Here is a 21,014-nt window from a genome sequence, read left to right as displayed (position 1 = left end):
CTGCTGACAGGAAGTGTGTGTGTGTGTCTGTCACACGAGCCTCCGACGCAGACTCGGGCCGTTTCCCGTCAAACTTTCACCTCCGGCTGATTTCTGCGAGTGATTTTCGGCGCTACGTCTCTGTTCCCCCCCCCCCCAGGGTGCGCTGGGTTCTTACTCTTTGATGCTTTTTGGCGGGTGGGGGCTTGTATTGATTTTGATTTGTGAACTTTGGTCACAACGGGCTGCCGTAGCAACAAGAGTGACAGGATTACACGAGCTTTGCAAAGGAAGATAGAAGATCTTTCAAAAAACTCTTGTATCCTGTCATTTCTTGAATTTCCATTCCCAGAAGTCGCTGCTCTCCCCCCCGCCCGCCCCATGCCTCTCCACTTCTGATTGGACGGCCTGATGAAGCAGTTTGGGGAGATGCAGATTAACAGCTTGTCTATTAATGAAGCTCGAACATTGTTGCCGCCGCTCATCTCCCTGTCTCTCCCTTTATTTTCCCATCCCTCTCTTGTGTATATTTATGTCAGTGAGAACAATACGGCCTGGAAATGTTATCAGGCTATATTTAGTCCTCGTGGCTTTGTCCCTCTCTCTCTCTCTCTCTCTCTCTCTCTCTCTCTCTCTCTCTCTCTCTCTCTCTCTCTCTCTCGCGTCTCTTATCAGGAGTCGATGAGAACAATGGGGACGGCGAGCGAAGGAAATTTGATCGGATTATTGCTCCTTTCTCCCGTTAGCTTATCTCGTTGGAAACAAAGGAAAATCGGGATGAGGAAAACACCGACGATTCTCTATTGTGCATTTGCATACGTGTACATACATGAGGTTTATCCGGGTTTTGTGTGCGTTCATACGTGTTTGCGTTGGCCTTTCTCCGTGTGTGCATGTGGAGTTTGGCATCAGCACTCGTGTTTGTTTGTTTGTGTGTGTGTGTGTGTGTGTGTGTTTTGCTTCTTTCTGTTCCTAGTGACCCAGAATGTCTTGACATTTAAAAGTCGGGGGAAGCAGGAGAACACTCTGCCCCAAATGGAAAACTTCTAAAAACAGAAATGCTGCAACTTAAAACAATAGGTGCCTCCTAAATTACCGGCGAGGCAGGAGGTGTCAGGGCGACATTCAGCCGGGAGAAGACGAGAGAAAAGTTTTATACGACTGTGGGGAAGTTTTATACGTTAGAGGACAGGAGCCTCTTCTTATATCGGAGGCATGTGTCTAATGAGCAGGACAGGACGTGTCAAACTACAGCGTGAGACAGAGCAGCTGGAAACTGGTTGTCAGGATTTTCCACATTACAGTAATATCCAGTCGTCATGAGTCTACTTATGGTATATAACTGTATTAGCTCATTTATTGTATGTAGCACAAATGAGTCTCACTTCAAACTGATGATAATTGTGACATCTTCTAATTTTAGATTATTTTATAAAAGGAAAGAGGCTGCAAAAGTTGATTTTCTACAATATATGCAGTTTTTATTTGAAACCTAACCCCAAAAGAAAAGGGAACAAGCCTGATGGAATATTAATCAGATAAACCAATAAACAAGCTGCTGCTGCTCATTCTGCCTCAAATGTCACAGACAGTTGTGTGACTCGGGAGGAAACTGGTGCTTTGTTTCTTTTCCAACTCATAATTGGGATCATCCTTCGCTTATTTACCGCATTTGAAGACAGAAAACACATTTAAAATATCATCACTTTTATCTCGTGGACATATTTTGAACCAAAGGGCCTCGAGAAGGAACAGGAACGTGTTTATTAATGTTACAAAATACGCACGTATGGTTTTAAGTATCGAGCATTTCCACTTCAAACGGCGGAGCTTCAACAGAGTGAAGGGTCACATGGGACAGTAAATATTAAACAACAGGGAGAGAAGAGTCTGTCAAACTGTAGATGAGGTGTGATGGTTTAGGAAGATGATGATATTCAGCCTCGTAGTCACTGAGCAGAGAGACGGCAGAAAGTCACCGGTTCTGATCCAAACCGACTTTATTCACTCAATCTGCTTCTGGTGAGAACTTCCACCAAAAGCTGGAAAAGGCCGAGCGGCTGTAAACAATTTGAAAACTTCACTCCCATCGAACACCGGTGAAGTAACAGACACAGAGAGAGAGCAAACACCTCACCGGAGCAACCACACAACTCAACATGACAGGACTGCGCTGGTGAGATAGTGCGGAATGAAGCCACGGTTATATTCTCTAATAAAACAAACAGGAGCACAGAGAATAAAAAATGGAAAATGACAAAACTGAATTGAAATAGCCTTTCTACAGCAGCGATCCCACAACGCTGCCTCGTAAACATTGTTTATTTCCATAAAACTTGGCTTGAGATCAACGTGCTGCAGCCCAGGAGGGAGAGCACACACACACAGACACACACAGACACACACACACAGACACACACACGATGCAGTGGTGGTGTGTTTGATGGAGAGGGCTGCTGGGTAAAAGCTATGGCGTCGGATATTAACCGGCATAAATCTCCTGCCGGGACACACGCAGCGGAATATGAAAACACACGTGGGCACGAGAAGCTCAAACTGTGGCAACACTTCAACACAGTAGAAAATTATAACTTCTGGATTGACAGGTTGAGAGGAAATACCTCACATTTTAGTGTTTTAACTTTGGTAGATATGTATAATAAAATGCTAAGAGGCCTTATTGATAATTGTTTCCTACGATAATCCATCAGGTTTGTGGTCGAATATCAGTGAGTTGTTGATAGATGAGGATAAAACAAGATAGAATGATGCTGGAAAAAGATAAATGAAGAAGAGAGTTTTCCTGTTGTCAAGTCGTATGAATGTATTTTAAATGATCTATAAAGAATCCTTCCATCCTTCCTTCCATCACCAATAATTCACTCCACTTATCCGAGGCTGGGTCATGGCAGCAGGAAGCAAAGCAGGATGTTTTAGATGGTCTCCCCAGCAAGAGTTTATATATTTATACATATATATATATATATATATATATATATATATATATATATATATATATATATATATATATACATATATGGTGTATAGAATTTGTATTATAGTCCCTCCACCAAGTTCTGGGTGTCTCCTCCCAGTTGTGCCCATGATCTTTGGTTCTACTCCGAGCTCCAAACTAAGTTTTGTCCTTCCTCTCGTTATCTGGTCACCACCCAGAGGTTGTGAGTGTAGATCAACAGGTGATATCAAAGAGTCTAGTGTTATTAAAGTGTTATTAAATGACAAGATCAAACAAAGTTCAGGATGTATAATGTGTTTAGAAGGGGTGTGGCCACAGTGGCTTCAACCTTCTTTTCTTTCTTTGCATCTATCATCCGTCTTTTGACTTCATCTGCTCTATTTCACCATTCTCCCTCTCTCTCTCTCTCCCTCTGTTACTATTCTCCACCCGACTCACTTATTCAATCACACACTCACACATACACTTTCCCTTCCGGGGGGGGGGGGGTTATCCCCCACAGACGCACACTCTATTACCCAAGATGCAGTGCCGTACGGCGCGCCTGCCTTTTCATTGGCCAATAAAACAACCTGAGCTTTATGGCTCTACCGATCCCAAGTACATCAACTGCAGAGGGAGAGAAAAGGAGGGAGAAAAGGAGGGGTGACGGGAGGTGGAGGATGAAGGGAGGAGAACATGCACCTGAGGTTTATCACCCACACTCCTCCTTTCGAGAGAAACAGGGAGAGAACGGGTGAGTAGATCAAGTGCGGAGCGAGAGGAGGAAATGGAGAGGAGCTTAAGGACATAGTGAAGAAAGAGGTGAGGGAGGAAAAGAGAAATACTCACCCCAGTGGGGAGAGTGATAAAACAGTGAGAGGAGAGAGAGAGAGAGAGAGAGAGAGAGAGAGAGAGAGAGAGAGAGAGAGAGAGAGAGAGAGAGAGAGAGGGAGTCTACCACTCAACAGGGAAAGAGAAGGAATGAGTTAGTGGATGAGACGAGAGCGAATGCAGGCCGAGTGTAAAGCCCATAAAAATATAGAGAGCCATTCATGACTCGTAAAATAACAGCCATCGATATGCAAACCAAAACTGCAGCGTAGATGAAATAGATAATATTTTATTGTTCCAGCCCCCAAGTCCCAGTCTGTATAAACAGCTATTGATTTAACATGTTTTATTCAGGCAGTCGGGCGAACTTTCAGACGTGTTGGGAGACGTCTGCTGCTCCGTCAGGTTGTTTCAGCTGCTGAAAGGTTTACTCCAACTTTCATAACCTGAGAGGTTCTCCGTGAAATGGAAATTACGCAAAAGATCAAAATAAGAATCTAAATGGAACCGAAGTCCCGGTCGCAGAACTCCTGAATCTGGGCAATTTGGGCCAAAGGAGAAAAGTGTCATACCAAGTTTCACCTTCTTACCTTTATTACAGAAATCATCGCCCTTAGAAACAGTCAGTGGCTGTTTGAACTGTTAGCATCAGGCTACATGAAGTCTGAGGCTACATGACATTCATTTATATTAAGAACAATTTCATTACACAATACACAAATATGAGTAGGCACGATACGACAAGAAAGAAGAACACACTGTTTTAATGACTTTAGCTTCCTTTGGACCAGTTCTGATATCAAGGCGGATGGTTGTTCTGTGATAGGTTGAATTCTTCTTCTTCTTCTTCTTGGCCACATTGCGATTATCTCTATCCCCCTCTCAACACTCCAAGGACAGGTGGATGAATGGATGGATAGATGGATGATTTAATGGTGGATTGATGGATAGTTCCCATATTTCACTGCACTTAAGTTCTCTAAAAATACCGTGAAATATAAGAAATGAGAACACGATCCATACACAAGGACATGTAACACAAAGAACTGAAAGTCTTGCTTGACTATGTGTGTCTTCACATTCCCTTTAGTATGAATCATGTTGTGAGAACATTTCTCTTTGTGTTTGATCTGAAAACACGTTAACACATTTCACGCTAATGGACACTTAAGGAAAGGAACTGCAGATCCTGAATCAGTTCTTATCTGACTTTGTAGGTTTGCAGGTTTAGATGCAGATTGTTTTCCGATATGTTTATGTTGTAAAACTCTGATTAAATCAAAAGGAACAAAAGGAGTCAATCGGCCTTTTAACTTTGTGGTAAAAGCAGAATCAGTGAACTGAGCAGTTTATTTCTCGCTTGCCGATGTTTTTGTTTTCCACTCTCTTTATCTTTCACTCTTCTTCCTTCTCTGTCACTCCCTCTCCACCACTCACACACACTCACACACACTCACACACACTCACACACACTCACACGTTCACACATCAGCTCTCCAGCTGCCAGGGCTTTTGATTTGAGTCTGTTGATGGAGCGACGAGGGGCCGCCCGGCGTCCATGAGCGTGAAGATCCTCCTTCCATTGCCTCACACCAAAAGATGACACACACACACACACACACACACACACAACCTCCAGGCTACCCATTTTCCACAAACATCCATCTGCATCACTTGTTATCGCTCTTTCTTGCCGCCCCCCCCCCCTCAGCCTCGGTTTGGCTCCAGCTCTCCACTCCTCTTTTCTACTTCATTTATTCTAAATGGTTCTTTTTTTTTCCTCTTTCACTTTGACTCTCAAACTGTTTCTCTCATATTTTGTCTCATTCTGCCTCGATTTTTGAAGACTTTCTTCCTTCGCCACTTCGTCACCGATTCAGACCCTCAAAGGAGACGCAGGATAGGTAATGAAGAAGCTATGTGCTAATTCAGGGGCCTCATACTTAAGAGGACAGGGTCTAGACTGCAAAGACTGAGCCCAACTGAGACTCGGAGTTTCCCATCTGGGTCACCAGCTTGTTCCGCTTGTGCCGTTGCACCTGCTGCAGATCTGCCTACCCGATAGCTAGCTTGTTAGCTTTGTTACCGCGGAACAATGAATCCTAACATAGGTCAACGGCCAGAGGAGGATCCACCTGTCGGATCCTCGGGTACACGGGAATGGAAGCATGCTTTTGAAGGAGCTCTTTGGAACGGGACAGTCTGGTCTCCCAAGGCTGCAACACCTGGACTAGGACACCAGTGATGAAGACATGTAATGACACCAAGGCAAAAAACTCACTCCCTATCTCGATTCTAGTTTATTTTAATTTATTGACATAAAAAAACTGAGACAAACATGCACATTTATTATTAAAAACAAGTTGATTTCATTCACGGACTCCAGAAAATGTCTGGGATGTTTGGTCTGGACAAAAGTTTGAAGAACACAGCAGGAGTCAGACAATTCAATTCAGATCAGGCTTCGCACCTGAGTAAATTATTCAAGAGGCCAGACATTAGATATAATACCCATTGTGGAAAGCAGCTGGTTATTGTTTACAGCACATCAACCCCCCCCCCGTTCGGCGTCTTCCTGTTGCTCGGCTCCTCTTGTCCATCCTCAGATTTATTTGTATTCTTCAAGATTTTGCACCCGTCTTGTGTAGGAAACGTCATAAACACAGACATTTTTACAATAAGGGGCTGACAGGAAAAGTTTCAGAGAATATCTGGAACAAGTAACTCTGATATTTGCATTTCCACACACAGCCTCTCTGTGAAATACAGGTCTGAAAACAGCTTAATTTGACGTTAAATTAAATCTCTGTGAAATCCTTGTCGAGTCAGACTGGATCGGATTCATTTGTCACGTCTTTGTCTCTCAGCAGTTGTTCCTCCACATGTCTCTTCCACACTCGTCCATTATCCTGCGCTCATTGTCCCCTCCTCTCTCTCTCCTCTTCACTTCCACTCTCAGCTTCACTTAAACCTCACTTTTCTCACCCGCTGTTGTTCTGTCTGAATTCATTGCACATCAGCTGATCTGCAGGAACAGAAAAGGGCCCGAAGTCGTCAACACATCAGACGTGATTTCACCGGGACACTTGTTGTCTGTCTCAGTCAGTCTGTCTCAGCCTCTGACCAGAGCAGGGACAGAAAGGACGGATGGGAAGTGGTGATCCTCTCTCTGTGGTTTCTCTCCCACTCTCATTATTGAAGTTCTTCTTTCATCATAGCTTCACATTTCGACAGTTTCTGCTAGTTAACGGTTAGATGTGTCTCCGTGTGAGCAGGACTTGGCAGACGCTCGCTCTCGGTCCGGCCTCACTTATTAAATGTGTGTTTTGTACTTGCGGCTCTGATGTTTTTTTCTTTTCCTCTTGAGATTCCCCGGTTGGCAGCGAACTAAACAGAGCTGCCCTCACATGTTGTTTTTATCAAGAAGTAAATCCCAGAAGACAAATGATGGGAAAGACTACAACCCTTCCAGGGGCGGCTCTGTGGCTCAGCGAGTTTAGAGAGAGGGATTGCGTCGGTGGAGGTTTCCGCTCCGTTGAGTTCTCTCGGCTTCGTCCATGTTGTTGTTGTCTGTCTCGTCTCCTTTGTTCATTCTCCTTCTTTCACTCGCTCCCACCTTCCATCCGCGCTTTATGGATCTGTCCTTTTTATTTTCTTCTATTTTTCTCATGCTGGAATTCACTTAGAGACCTTGACACAGACACACACTCACTGAGCTGAAATGTGTTTGGGTTGAATCGCTATGAATGTGTTTTTTTCCCACCAGTCAATATGCTTTTGTGCTGACTGTCATTCACAATGACAGCTGTCCTCCAGTCTTTTACTGTGTGTGTGTGTGTGTGTGTGTGTGCGTGTGTGTTTGTGTGTGTGTGCAATCATTGGCAGTCTTTCGGCGTGGACACTTGCCAGCAGCAGCATTATGACAGACATTGACAGGTCTTTTAACAGAAGAACTATTGAAGTGCCTCTGCCAGTTTAGTGGCCACGGGTCAATTTGCTCAATTTGTTCCCGTCTCACGGTGGAAACCATGTGGAGGAACTCAGACCTGCAGCAAAGAGCCGATATCGCTTCTGCTTCACCGTCGATTCCTGTGACGATGAACAGACGCGAGATTTGATGGATTTGCTCAATGTGACGGAGTGGCTGTTTTTGTTCTGAAGCCTGAAAGAAGGATTTCAACCTCCATGCATAGTTTTTGAAATAGACTTTGATATTATTCAGATGGGGTGACCTGGTAATTAATGATTAATGGCCAATTAACGATGTTCTAGTTCTGTTTTCCGTCAGTTTCTGAGCAAAAGCACAGCACACGCTCATCTAGAGCCTAGTTAACACGGCTGGTATATAAAAGGGTATATTTACAAATATAAAAGTAATATATCGGTATAAATACATGAGCGAACCCATGTGAGAATACAAATATATCATAAAAATAATACAATCACCGTAGGAGGAAAAAGAGGAGGTTGGTCATAAGCTCTGATTCCGACATCCGACCAACTCCTACTGCTCTTTACATGTGAAAGATAAAACATTTTCCAATGTCAATGTCCGAATCCGGTTTTAATCAGTGAGCAAATGAATAAACCAGTTTCCTGTCTTCCTCCAGATCACCTACAAGGCGCTGAGCTCGTTGGATCCCAGCGCGGACCTGACCACGCAGAGGGGCCGGGTGTTCAAGCTGAGGAACGAGACCCACCACCTGTTCGTAGGCCTCTACCCGGGCACCACCTACTTCTTCACCCTGAAGGCCTCCACCAACAAGGGCTTCGGCCCCCCCGTCACCACCCGCATCACCACCAAGATAGCAGGTACAAACCTTTAACATTCATTTTGTTTTGTTTTGTTTTGCAATGATTTGCTCATGAGTTTTTCCCCTTTCCATTTCTGGTGACATTTAATTTTTCGGGACGTTTTCTCTCAAACAAAGACCCACTGGGTTTTATTAGGACAATAACAGCAGGTAGAGTAGGAGACGTCCACGGCTCCTTTGTCCTCACCACGGACGTGTCAGTCATTTCCTTTGTGAATGTGTCAGTTTGTGTTTGTGTCCCTGAGCGTTTTCATATCTCCGGCTTCTTTCTCTCCACTTCTATAACCTGCTGTTTATGTCAGAAACCTTCATCCTTAGAAAATGGAAAAAAACAATCTTCCATCGTGAAGGCTGTGACGCGCCTTCACATGTTAATAACTTTCTTTATTGTGGAGCAGGCGGCCGGATCTCTTGCTTTTTGGTGGGAAGTGTCTTTTGTACTTTAAAGGACAGATGCTAAATAAAAACCTGTTTTGCGTTTTCCTCTCTTTGTGTCTCCCGTTGCCCTTTTTCTCTCCGACTCAACCTTTCTCTCTCTTTACCTGCTCCTCCTTCTTTCTCCTCTTCCAGCATCTCAGTCACTTTCTTCCTCTCTGTCTCTGATCAGCCTCTTCCTCTCCTCTTCAATTTCACCTGCCTCTAATGATCCCTTCGCAAATGTTACACCTGATTGTCCTACCTTGGCAGGATGCTGTTATTTCCGTTTCCTCCTCACTGAGGTGGTTTTGACCTTTAAGCAGAAAGCTGGTCAGCTATTGGTTGAGAGCTGTAGTGAGTGTCTGCAGATGTTCTGTGGTGATAAACTGTACATCACTCAGAGGAGCCGGATTCTGGGAAAACACAGGTTGCAAAGAATTATGTGTCGTTGTTTTTCTGTGGAATCGGTCATAGACTGTGGAGAGGATGGACGACCTGACTCCACCTCCTCTTGTACACAGGTGGAGCAGCCATCTTGTGCTTTTGACCAGTGTCAGCTATCGTGATTACACTATATTATAAATAACTAATTAAAAGCAAACCCACAGGAACAATGTTTGGTCCATGTCCCATCTGCTGATCTGGAGGAGACAGGGTTTAGGACGTATACTGCAGCCAGCCACCAGGGGCTGATCCAGATGATTTGGTTTTCCTTCGGAGGGGGCTCACATGGTTCCACTAGGAGCCTCAAACATGCAACTATGCATGTTTGTGACATAGGGAAGACAGAAATATCTCTGCAGAAGTGACCAGCTTCACCTTTACAGCAAGAGGCCGTTATTTGCACAACGCCAAGAGATTTATTATAAAATATAGAACAGTTTAAATCGTTGGAGAATGTGTTTCCAGTGTAAAGATGGTTCCTGAACGTTTGGTTTGTGAGTTAAAGCTGAATAATCCGAGCAGTGCTGATGTTGCCCTGCAGCCACTGACCCACACATCCGACCCGTGAATCCAGAGTGTTGATTAAACTCCAGAAGACTCGACTCTAATGTGTGACACGACGAGTCCTCCCTGTCAGCACCTCGCCTCGACCTTTCCTCCTCCGTTCCTTCCAATCCCAACAACACGTTGCTAAGAGGAGGCAAAAACAGAACGTGGCACTTCAACACATCCCGGAGACGTCTCCCTCCAAATGTCACGCCATCCCCTGTCTTCGTTATCTCGTCCCGGTGCGCCGACGGACGGAGGGATTGAAATGAAACCATGTCGACAGTTAGGGATGGGTGTACGGGAGTCGTTTTAATAACCTAAATGCCAACTCAATCAGTGACAAGCCTGTTGATGTTTCACAGGCACTGACGCTGCACCTCAAATACCAGGCCCGTGACGGATGTTAAATTAAAAAAACTTGACTGTGATTGAATGTGTGGGTGAAGCCTCCGGGAGAGGAGCACACGTCCGTCCCCGCCGTCTGCTCGGAGCCGAACCGGAGGAGATGTAATAACACCGAGACAGACGGGCCCGCAGATGAGAACAAGCCCCGAAAATTAGATCTGTTTTGATTTGTTCCTGCTTGTTTCTCCCGTCAGCTCCGATGATGCCGGAGTACGAGTCCGAGGCGCCGCTGAACGAGACCGAGACCACCATCACCATCCTGCTGAAGCCCGCCCAGTCCCGAGGAGCTCCCATCAGGTACAGGCCCGGTCTCACTCCTCTGTCTGTCCTTCTTCGTCCCAACAACCTCCTCGTCTTCCTCTCCTCTTCATTCTCTCCTCTCACTTTCTCTCCCCCCCAGGGGTCTCTTTTAAAGCCATTAGAGCCACTCACACATAGAAGTCCAATTTGTATGCAACAGAAGACAGAGAGGGGGGGGGAGGACTTCATTTTTTCCCAGATTTGGCAGTGAGACGTATCGTCATTAGTCACTTTTCAGCCGCTGCATTATGGAGGTGCGTCTCCGCGGTGGACTGACGGTAATTTGGCAATCGGAGTCCGGTCCCTGAAGAGTGGAAGAGTGGAAGAGTGGAAGCTTCCTGCCGACTGCTTGTTGAGGAGAAAAGTGACTTAAAAAACAGAAGAAGGGTTTTAGCCTTCATTCACTAAAGACCAGCAGAAAGGTTTGGAGTACAGTCGCCCGGATCAGCCGGTTTTCATCACTTGTTTTCTGAGTTTATCAGGTTTTACCCTCGGTAGAAATATAAAAGCTAATATCGGAAATCACATAAACACAATCCGGTGTTCGGCTCCTCAGTCCAAAGCCTTCCCACCGGTTTGGTTTGAAACGGACACAGTTAATTTATTCATTTTCATTTTCTCATTATTCTTTTTTTTTTTTCCTCGGCGAGCATGTTTTTTAATTAAAAGTTCACTTTGAACATGTGATCTCATCCATTTAATTGGTGCAGGGGAGAACATTATTCTCAGTCGCCTTCAGGGAAATACGCTTTAGACGAGTGTGCACGGAGAATATATATCACTTCCATTTGGACTCGGGGAAAATGTGATTCTGAGATGCGAGCGTGGGTCAGTGGTTTATTGTTAATATCTGTAAATATCATATCTTTCCATTTATAACCCCCACACGTCAAATACTGCATATCTTGTGTTGAATTAGGCTTCGCTCCAGCGTGTGTTTATCAACCTGAGATAAGCCCCCTGTCGTGCACGCTCGTTGTGTGTGTGTGTTTTGTGCGAGAGTTACACACTTTAAGTGCCGCCTGGTGAAGGCGGAGGAGCACAGAGGAGTCATCTGCTGGTGAGAGTGCAGGAGATATTAATGCAGGAACTGTGTTGGTTGTTTTTCTTTATATTTATTCTGAAGAGATCAGAGAAAGTTCAGGAGCTCAGATGATGAAATGTTTAGCAAAGTGGCCGAGTACACACACACACAAACACACAGACACACACACACACACACACACACACACACACACACACACACACACACACATATGCAGATTTAGATAAATGCACATAATTGAATCCAGCTGTACAGATTAACAGTGGAGGTCAATACACACACATTTGCTCACAGACATATGTAAATGCATGAGAGCACACAGACACACACACACACACACATGTCAGCACACACGTCTTTAGATATTGTGTGTGTTTTCATTTGGGCCCGGCCTTAAATCCAAAACCCAACCATCACACAGTCTTTCTAAAAAGGTTAAAAAGTTCTAAAAGTCCAAACCTTCAACACACAGATAGAAGCACAACACACAATATGTACAAGGACACAATCACAAGAACCTGAGGTCTGTGAACGCACCATAAACACACACACACACAAACACACACACAATCACAAACACACGATTCCCTGTTCGTCCCCTTTTCTCGCTTCCAGCTTCGTCCCTTGTGCAGCCTCCGAAAACCATTAGATATCAATGGATTTTTCACCAGAGAGAGAGAGAGAGAGAGAGAGAGAGAGAGAGAGAGAGAGGGAGCTCATCTTTGGTCATCAGCGATTATCTTTTATGAAATCTGCCAAACGGGAGCTGGGGATAATTGGCCGCCGCCCCCTTCACAGAAACATACATTTCCCTAATTGCGTATAATTGTGAAGTGAGTTCTTGGCGTGGAGGACGGAGGTAATTGCGGCGGGCGGGGGGGGTTGGGGGGGGCGCTGTGTTTGTCCTGACCGCTAAAGGAGCCCTCCGCCATTCATGAAGCCGCTCGGAGTGGAACGGACACACACAGACACACAAACAGACACACACACACACACACAGACGTATTTAAACATACCTGTTGGATCAGACACACACACACACTCACTCACACACACACACACACAACCACACACACACACTCATGCCCACCTGTTCCAGTGTGTGTTCCTCACAAACAGGTGGAGACACATCTGGACTCCATTCCTTTTCAAACTGCACACAACAACAGATGTGCACACACACACACACAGACCCACACACACTCTCTTACTCATAATTCACACCTTGTTACCGAGTAAACACAAATAATGATCTGCTCGGATGATGCGTGATTACGAAAGATTCGATTGACGTTGGCTTTTTAAATATAGCGACTATTTCAAGAAGTAAACTAATTACTCCAATTACATTTTTCCTTTTCACACAATAGCGACATTTTTTTCCCGAGGAGTCTTTAGCGAGCTCGGCCCACTCGTCCGCCCACTGGTGATGTCGGGATGGATCTGAAGCAGCTTGTTACCGGTCGACAGGCCACAGAGGACAAAGCTTCACGAGGCATCAGAGCATCAGAAAATATACATCTTCACTTTTCATCTCAGTTATATGATATCTAACAAACAACATCGAACCGCGTCAGAGTTGAAATGACTTCAAACATCTGGACGGATTCAAACTCGCTGTTTTAATATCTGTGGCATAAAGGTGGAGAACAAACAAAAGCCTGCTGGATTGAGAAAATAGTCATTTAATGATAAATCAATAATATAATAATACTTTTGATGTTTGAAGCTCAGAAAGAGGAAAAGGAAAAACTTTCTTCTGAGGAATCACAAACAATAAATGTCTTCCTTCTCTTGAATTGAATCGTCAAAAATGATTGTTTATGACCTTTTCCCTTGTATTAATGTATATACAGTATATATATATATATATATATGCATATTTATTTCATTCTTATTTATTTATTTCTTCTTTCAATGTATCAACTCTTCATTGTACCCTCGGCACCATTGTAAATGAGGGTCTTATTCCTCAATGTGTTTTCCGAGGCTTAAATAAATAAATCAGTCAATTCCTGTCTGTTTCCATCAGAGCATCAGGATATACATCTTCAGTTTCATCTCAGTTATACGATATCTAACAAACAACATCGAATCTTCGTAAGAGTTTAAATGACAACGAACATCTGGACGGATTCAAACTAAAGGTTGAGACCAATCAAAGATTTAAAAACGAAAGCCTGCTGGATTGAGAAAATAGTCATTCAATGATAAATCAATAATATAATAATACTTTTGATGTTTTAAGCTCAGAAAGAGGAAAAGGAAAAACTTTCTTCTGAGGAATCACAAACAATAAAAGTCTTCCTTCTCTTCTAAGATTCTTGTAATGGGAAATTATTACATATCATGACACAACAAGCAATTATCAATTCTGGATGTTTAATTCAAACCGTCTGCGGACGGTTTACAAAGGTCAAGTCACGACAACAGACTTGACCTCAATGGCACAGAGCTCAAACATCACGGTGACAGATGTGAGGGCAATGGCAATGAGCTCTCAAAAGTACACTCCATTTATACAATCAGATCCCTCCTCTCCACAGTAAAATACATTTGTCCAATCAGCTTCTCTCCATGTCGTTACGGGAAGACCAGACATTGGTCTCTGGCGGTCTCTTTGAAGTTTGAACAAGATGCTAAACGCATCTTGTTCCAGACCCTTTGAGTTTCTCAGAGATCTCCTGTCTCTGCAGGTCACACCTATTAGCCTTTAAAGCTCCCTGCTACAGAAGACTTATTGGCCCCTGTTGAGAAACCTTTTGTTCACACTAGACTGAGAAGGCCACGTCTATAAGGCCCTTCAAGAGCATTATGCATAGTGTTAACTTGACCTAAACTCTGACTATGAGTCTTAAACACAGAAATACATCTTTCAGTAAACTTCTTTCTATATAAATGTAATCTGTTACATTTGAACATGTCTAAATACAAAATTCCCATCACAATTCCTCCCTTTTTATCCATCTGGGATCAACATCTTTATAACATCTCATCATTTAGATTGGGAATTTTCCAGGATATGTGAATTAAAGAAGTAACACTAGTCTTAGTGCAAAAACAATACAACAGAGTTACACAATTGAAAATGATCAGTTTCTACAAACTTCAATAACGTATTTTACAATTATTAACATGATGATCATCATATTATCAAAATGTTCACTGTATTGGTGCCACACTTCGTCCTGATCGTGTGTCGAACACCTCCTTGTTGAAGAACATCTTGTTTCAGAGACATCTTGTATGCTCTGACTTTGATGATCAGAAATTTGATGTTGTTCCTGCCAAGCATTCGTGAGCAGGGAAACCATCTCTTTTCCCTTGAATGCTTCTCAGTCGTATAATCATGTGTTGCTGATCTCCTGTTGGTGCGGTTGTGTTCAGCGTGTAGCTCTTCAAATGTGTTGACTCTCCTTGCAACACCTAAAAATTTCAGACTGAAGCTCACACACTGGCACAAAGCACTTCCCGTCCTGTAGATCCACCCCTGGCTCTGGAAATCCTCCTGCGTTGGCCCTCATCTCCAGGTTGACCTCTGCGACCTTCCTGTCATCTGTGTTGAGAGGCATTTGGCTTGCACTCGTTCCATCGACGTCGTCTTCTTCTTCCATCCGCACGTCCTTAAGCACAATCCAGTCTCCTGGTTTCAGGTCACGCAGTCCTCTCTCCATGGATTTAGATAGAATCTCCTCGTCTGCCTGTGGATTTTAAAGAGTACAGGAAACAGTTTAAAACAATATCTACCAGTTTGTTTTTCAATGTGTTTTTCAATGTGTTTGCTATGTTTGTTTTTTACTTCCTTCTCTCTCCACTGTCCCATCCCTGGCGGGATGTGGCATGATGTTGCCTTGTGTTGATACTCATACTCACCAGTATCCATAAAGCTATACTTATGAATATGTTACCCTTGTCAGCGGACATCCTTTTGAAATCTTCCATCATGGAATGAGTTCTCCGAACAGTATCTGTTTCACCGCTGGAGAATCCTGTTTAGATGTTTGGGAAACACTTCTGCTTGCATAGAAATCATGTCATAAAACAAAACAGTATTTATTTATTTCCCTAACCTACTTTATTTAACTTAATCTTTATTAAACCTCTCTATAAATGATTAAACCGTTTGTTTTGAGGTGGATGTCAATCTTGTAGAATCTGGATGTCTCTATTTTATTTGTAACTCAAATTACCTAACTCCGTTAAAAAAGTTTTATTGAATATTATTTAGAGTGTTTCTTGTGTACACCCAATAACCCAATTCATCTATATCCAGCATATGTTACTCCTCTCTCTTGACACACTGACTCCAGTCATGTGTCAATCCAACCTAATGAGAAAACATACACAGGTTGAACAAAATCATCCATATCCCACATCAAAAGTCCATCGACCACCAAACAAAACACAGTCTATCAAGACTACGTAATTCCTAAACTAATGAAACTAAAATCTACATTCTAAAAAAAAAATTTAGTTTGATGTAGCCTTGCTAACAGCTCCTGTAACCCACATTAAATGTCAGTGTCAAGAATCATTCAACTGCCTTCCATGTCCTCTACAGACTGCATACTGTTTGCAACCAGTAACACAGTCAAGGCAAGACAATGGTGTGAAGTCAATCTCATGAATTTCTTCTTCAGCCCAAATCACATGCAGAACCCCCATGCAAACAAGCTATCAGTGTAAATCTTGACACTCTCGCCACTAGCATATTTGCATCTCTTTGGTTCATGCATGTAATGATGGGGACGGTTTTCCTTTGTTTCAAACAGAGTCGTAAAACCCCTCTGTCATTCGTTATCACACTGTGATGCTGAAAATCTGTCATCAAACACTTCAGTTTCACAATATTCAGCTGTTAACCATTTAAATCTTAATTTGTTCTACTGATATAGTTTAGAATTTCCTAGTTAAAAACTTTCTATTTGTAAATAGTAATGTCTATCATCCAAAACAATACTGTATCATAGCTGAACCTCCTAGCTGTTGAAAAGTGAACGTTATTTTCTCCAGCAAATATCATTGTTACAGCATATGACACTAGTAAAGTCTTATTTCAAAGTATCACACATATCACATTATTCTGTTCTCTCAGAAGCTGCCATTGCTCTGAGACTTGCTTGAAACTTTGCATCTGTTGCTTTTCCCCTAAAGGAAAAAGTTTTTCTGTTTAAACAAAAGATTACTCATATTCCACAAGAAGATTTCAGATATTCTTTTCTATTGCGTCTGCTCTTCTGATCAGACCAAAATCATATATGTGTCCGTTTCACAAACATGATAGTACCTGTTATCAACTCAGAAAAATCAATAATGTTTACAACAAACTAAAAATGTCATTCAATTACATCAAAGAAATACATTTTCATGCAGAAATGTGTTCAGAAACCCCAATGTGATTTAGCATGAAAGAAAATCGTTTGCGATTAACTTTAAACCTTCCTTTTAAAATCTTTTAATTTGATTAAATGTATTTTCTTTTCTTATAGCCAATGTATCTATCAAAAACTACTGAGACAACACCGTATTTACTATTGTAAATGCAACCAAACTTATTTTATCCTTAATTTACTTACTATATAACCTTTTAAACTAAATTTGTCTTACCAAGTGTTTAGATAAATCTAAGTAAATACCATTTGTGCTCTAATTTGATCTCTCCCCTTGCTCTTTGCAAGAGGATGTTAATTTAGAGGTGAGAAATTTGTCTCGGATCATCCATTGATACGCTTGTGTCAGATCCCCCTTTCTCGTTTAAATAAATGCAGATGTTATTCAACTCTGTCTTCCACTACTGCCCTGCTGTTTTAAAATTTAGCATACTATTCTATCTTCCCCCTAAATTTTACCCAGCAGTAAAGTGACAACAGAGATAAATGTTTGTCTTGCATTTAGCCTCTAACCACATTATTAAACCCCAATGATAAAAATGGATCTATCTACAACCTTTGCATATGTTTTTCTATCATTATGAGCTATATAACATTCATTCTAAAAGTAATATCACACTATTTACACATATTTACTGGTGCTTTTAGTTCCTGAACCTAAAAATAGATTTAATTTGTGTGTTTTTAGCAATTAGTTTTATTGATTTCTACTTTAACTATAATAATGTTAACCATATGCTTTATGTGTAACATTAATTCACATGGTGTCTGCAGCTGTGTTCTTACGATATTGAAGTTTTGTTGAACTTCTCTCTCTCCATCATGGTCTGCTCTTGATGGCATTTTCTACTGTTCCCAGCTCAACTGCTGGTCAGTAACACTGTTGTGTGGATTCTCAGGGCAATTTCTTGCCCAGTGTCCTGCTTCAGCGCATATGAAACAAGTCCCATCTCTCCCACGTCCTGTTCCTCTTTGCTTCGTTCTTGTTCCACGAGCAATTTGATCTTAAGCTGCTTCAACTGATTTAAAGTTATGTTCCCTGTGTTTGGAAAATCATAGTTTTTTACCCACAAGCCAAACTGTGTAACACTATAATGACCATACTTCAGAACCATATCTTGAACTGTAGGAGAAGAAATCTGTGGTAAATTCATCTCTGTAATGGTTGTTTATCAATTTAAACTCTGATTTATTCAGTAGAATACGAATCTTTTGGGAATTTAAGTTCTACTGATATGGAAAAGACCCTAATGTTTCTGAGATTTTTTCCCTAAAGCCAATTATTTCCTAATTCTTAAAACCGTCTATTTTCAAATTCGTTTTAAGATTGATCTGAATCTTTTTCTTTTTCTTTTGATATAAGCCTTTAAAACTTACACATTTACACCCCAAATATACTTAAAATATATATACTCACCTTGCTCCAGTGCTGAGAATTTCCAAGAAATCCTCTCTCTCTCACTCCTCACTTTTTCTTTTTCAGCTGTAATTCTCAGATTAGTCTCATCAAATCATGCATGTTACTTGTATCAAATCATCAACATTTGTGTAACGTTGATAGTAACCTTTCACCTTCAAAACACTTTTTAAGAGACAATGAGAAAAACCCCTTCAGTTATAATATTGCCACTGTAATCACCTCTTGTAATTACTAAGTTTTAATTTTAATTCCTCTAATACAATTCTAAAACTCTGCATGAATCAAATCGCCTTAGAGAAAACTTAATTTCACATTTTTCTTAAACAAGACACATGCAGGTATAAAATGTATGGGAATTTATCAGATTTTTCAACAGATAGCTATGCTGAGACGATACAGACCTGGCCTAGGTCTCTCTGTCACAGCTTTTCCTCCATTGCAAAATAATAATACTATGATATATTTATATTCTACTCTTCTGCTTGTTTACAATAACTATGAGCATGCCGCAGCGCCCAATATTAAAGTAATTTAGCATTAAACTCTTTCGCTAAACCCTGTTTAACATTTTGATCTTTTTTCGAAAAGAATCTTAACCTATTAAGCTTAATGAATCCTACACCGGTCTCTAAGACCTCCTTAATGCATACACGTCTGTAACTCACTTCCCTGAATGAGTGAATTTCTTTGGACCTTTTTCCTTAAAAGATCTAAAAACAAGAATTATACTTTACCAGAATGAAACTGCTTGCCTGTCCCAGTCGGTTCTTTAGCCCACCTCAGTGAGCACTCCGGATTCTCAGAACATCAGGCCCACTGAAATAATAAAGGTTTAGTTCCAAACGTACTGCCCCGGCGCAATTACCTACCCTCAGCACCGAGAGCCAGAGTCGCTCACGTGGATGTCACTGCCAACAACAGCCAAATGTAATGGGAAATTATTACATATCATGACACAACAAGCAATTATCAATTCTGGATGTTTAATTCAAACCGTCTGCGGACGGTTTACAAAGGTCAAGTCACGACAACAGACTTGACCTCAATGGCACAGAGCTCAAACATCACGGTGACAGATGTGAGGGCAATGGCAATGAGCTCTCAAAAGTACACTCCATTTATACAATCAGATCCCTCCTCTCCACAGTAAAATACATTTGTCCAATCAGCTTCTCTCCATGTCGTTACAGGAAGACCAGACATTGGTCTCTGGCGGTCTCTTTGAAGTTTGAACAAGATGCTAAACGCATCTTGTTCCAGACCCTTTGAGTTTCTCAGAGATCTCCTGTCTCTGCAGGTCACACCTATTAGCCTTTAAAGCTCCCTGCTACAGAAGACTTATTGGCCCCTGTTGAGAAACCTTTTGTTCACACTAGACTGAGAAGGCCACGTCTATAAGGCCCTTCAAGAGCATTATGCATAGTGTTAACTTGACCTAAACTCTGACTATGAGTCTTAAACACAGAAATACATCTTTCAGTAAACTTCTTTCTATATAAATGTAATCTGTTACATTTGAACATGTCTAAATACAAAATTCCCATCACATTCTCAAATCTTATCTCATGTACGACTGACTTCTCCTGCAGTGATTCTAACTTACTATTACTATTACTGGGAAAATATATGATCATGCTGATTGAGGATTGTTCATCTGTTCATCTAGCCTATTTCCATTCATTTATCCATCAATTGTAAAATATGTTTACAGACGATTCCAATTGTTTGGCTAACTATTTATATCTCTGGCATTGCATTAGTGTTTTTTTACAAACTTTTTTCTCATCTTATTCTACAGAACAATGCCACGTGCACTATCTCATGTGTGGAGACATTTCACCCCATCCAATGTAGAAGGAAAGGCTGTGTACATTTGCAAATACTGTGCAAAGACCTATGTTAAGAATGACACAACGATGCAGAAGCGTATAGTCAAGTGCCCAAAGTTTCCTCAGGACTCAAATCAGCCTATGACAAAACAAAATGTTTATATTTATGTCTGTATATGACAAGGTAAATACAGTTAGTATAAATTACCCACAACATTTCCAGTTTATTCCTGTTAATTCCCGTTAATTCCCGTATATTCCCATATATTCCCATATATTCCCGTTAATTCCCGTATATTCCCGTTAATTCCCGTGGAAAGTTTCCAACTTTGAATATTCCCGTAATTTTGCAACCCTAATTCTAACTGTTAGTTGACTTTCATTGAATCGTCAAAAATGATTGTTTATGACCTTTTCCCTTGTATTACTGTATATATATATATATAAGCATATTTATTTCATTCTTATTTATTTATTTTTTCTTTCAATGTATCAACTCTTCATTGTACCTCCGGCACCATTGTAAATCAGGGTCTTATTCCTCAATGTGTTTTCCGAGACTTAAATAAATAATCAGTCAGGATATACATCTTCAGTTTAAATGACATCAAACATCTGGACGGGTTGAGAAA

The 21,014-nt window shown here is 41.7% G+C and overlaps 1 protein-coding gene across 1 annotated transcript in view; it reads left to right on the top strand.

Annotated features, from left to right (window-relative positions):
- The window catches only part of ptprt (protein tyrosine phosphatase receptor type T), a 247,061-nt gene that overhangs the window by 106,827 nt on the left and 119,220 nt on the right, over nt 1-21,014 (top strand). The window contains exons 12-13 of the mRNA XM_061070022.1: nt 8,380-8,581; nt 10,593-10,695. Of these exons, the coding sequence (XP_060926005.1) occupies nt 8,380-8,581; nt 10,593-10,695 (305 nt within the window). The remainder of the gene's footprint in view (nt 1-8,379; nt 8,582-10,592; nt 10,696-21,014) is intronic.

Source organism: Limanda limanda, chromosome 4, assembly GCF_963576545.1.
Source record: "Limanda limanda chromosome 4, fLimLim1.1, whole genome shotgun sequence".
Classification (NCBI taxonomy): Eukaryota; Metazoa; Chordata; class Actinopteri; order Pleuronectiformes; family Pleuronectidae; genus Limanda; species Limanda limanda.
This window is presented reverse-complemented; position numbering and strand designations above follow the sequence as displayed.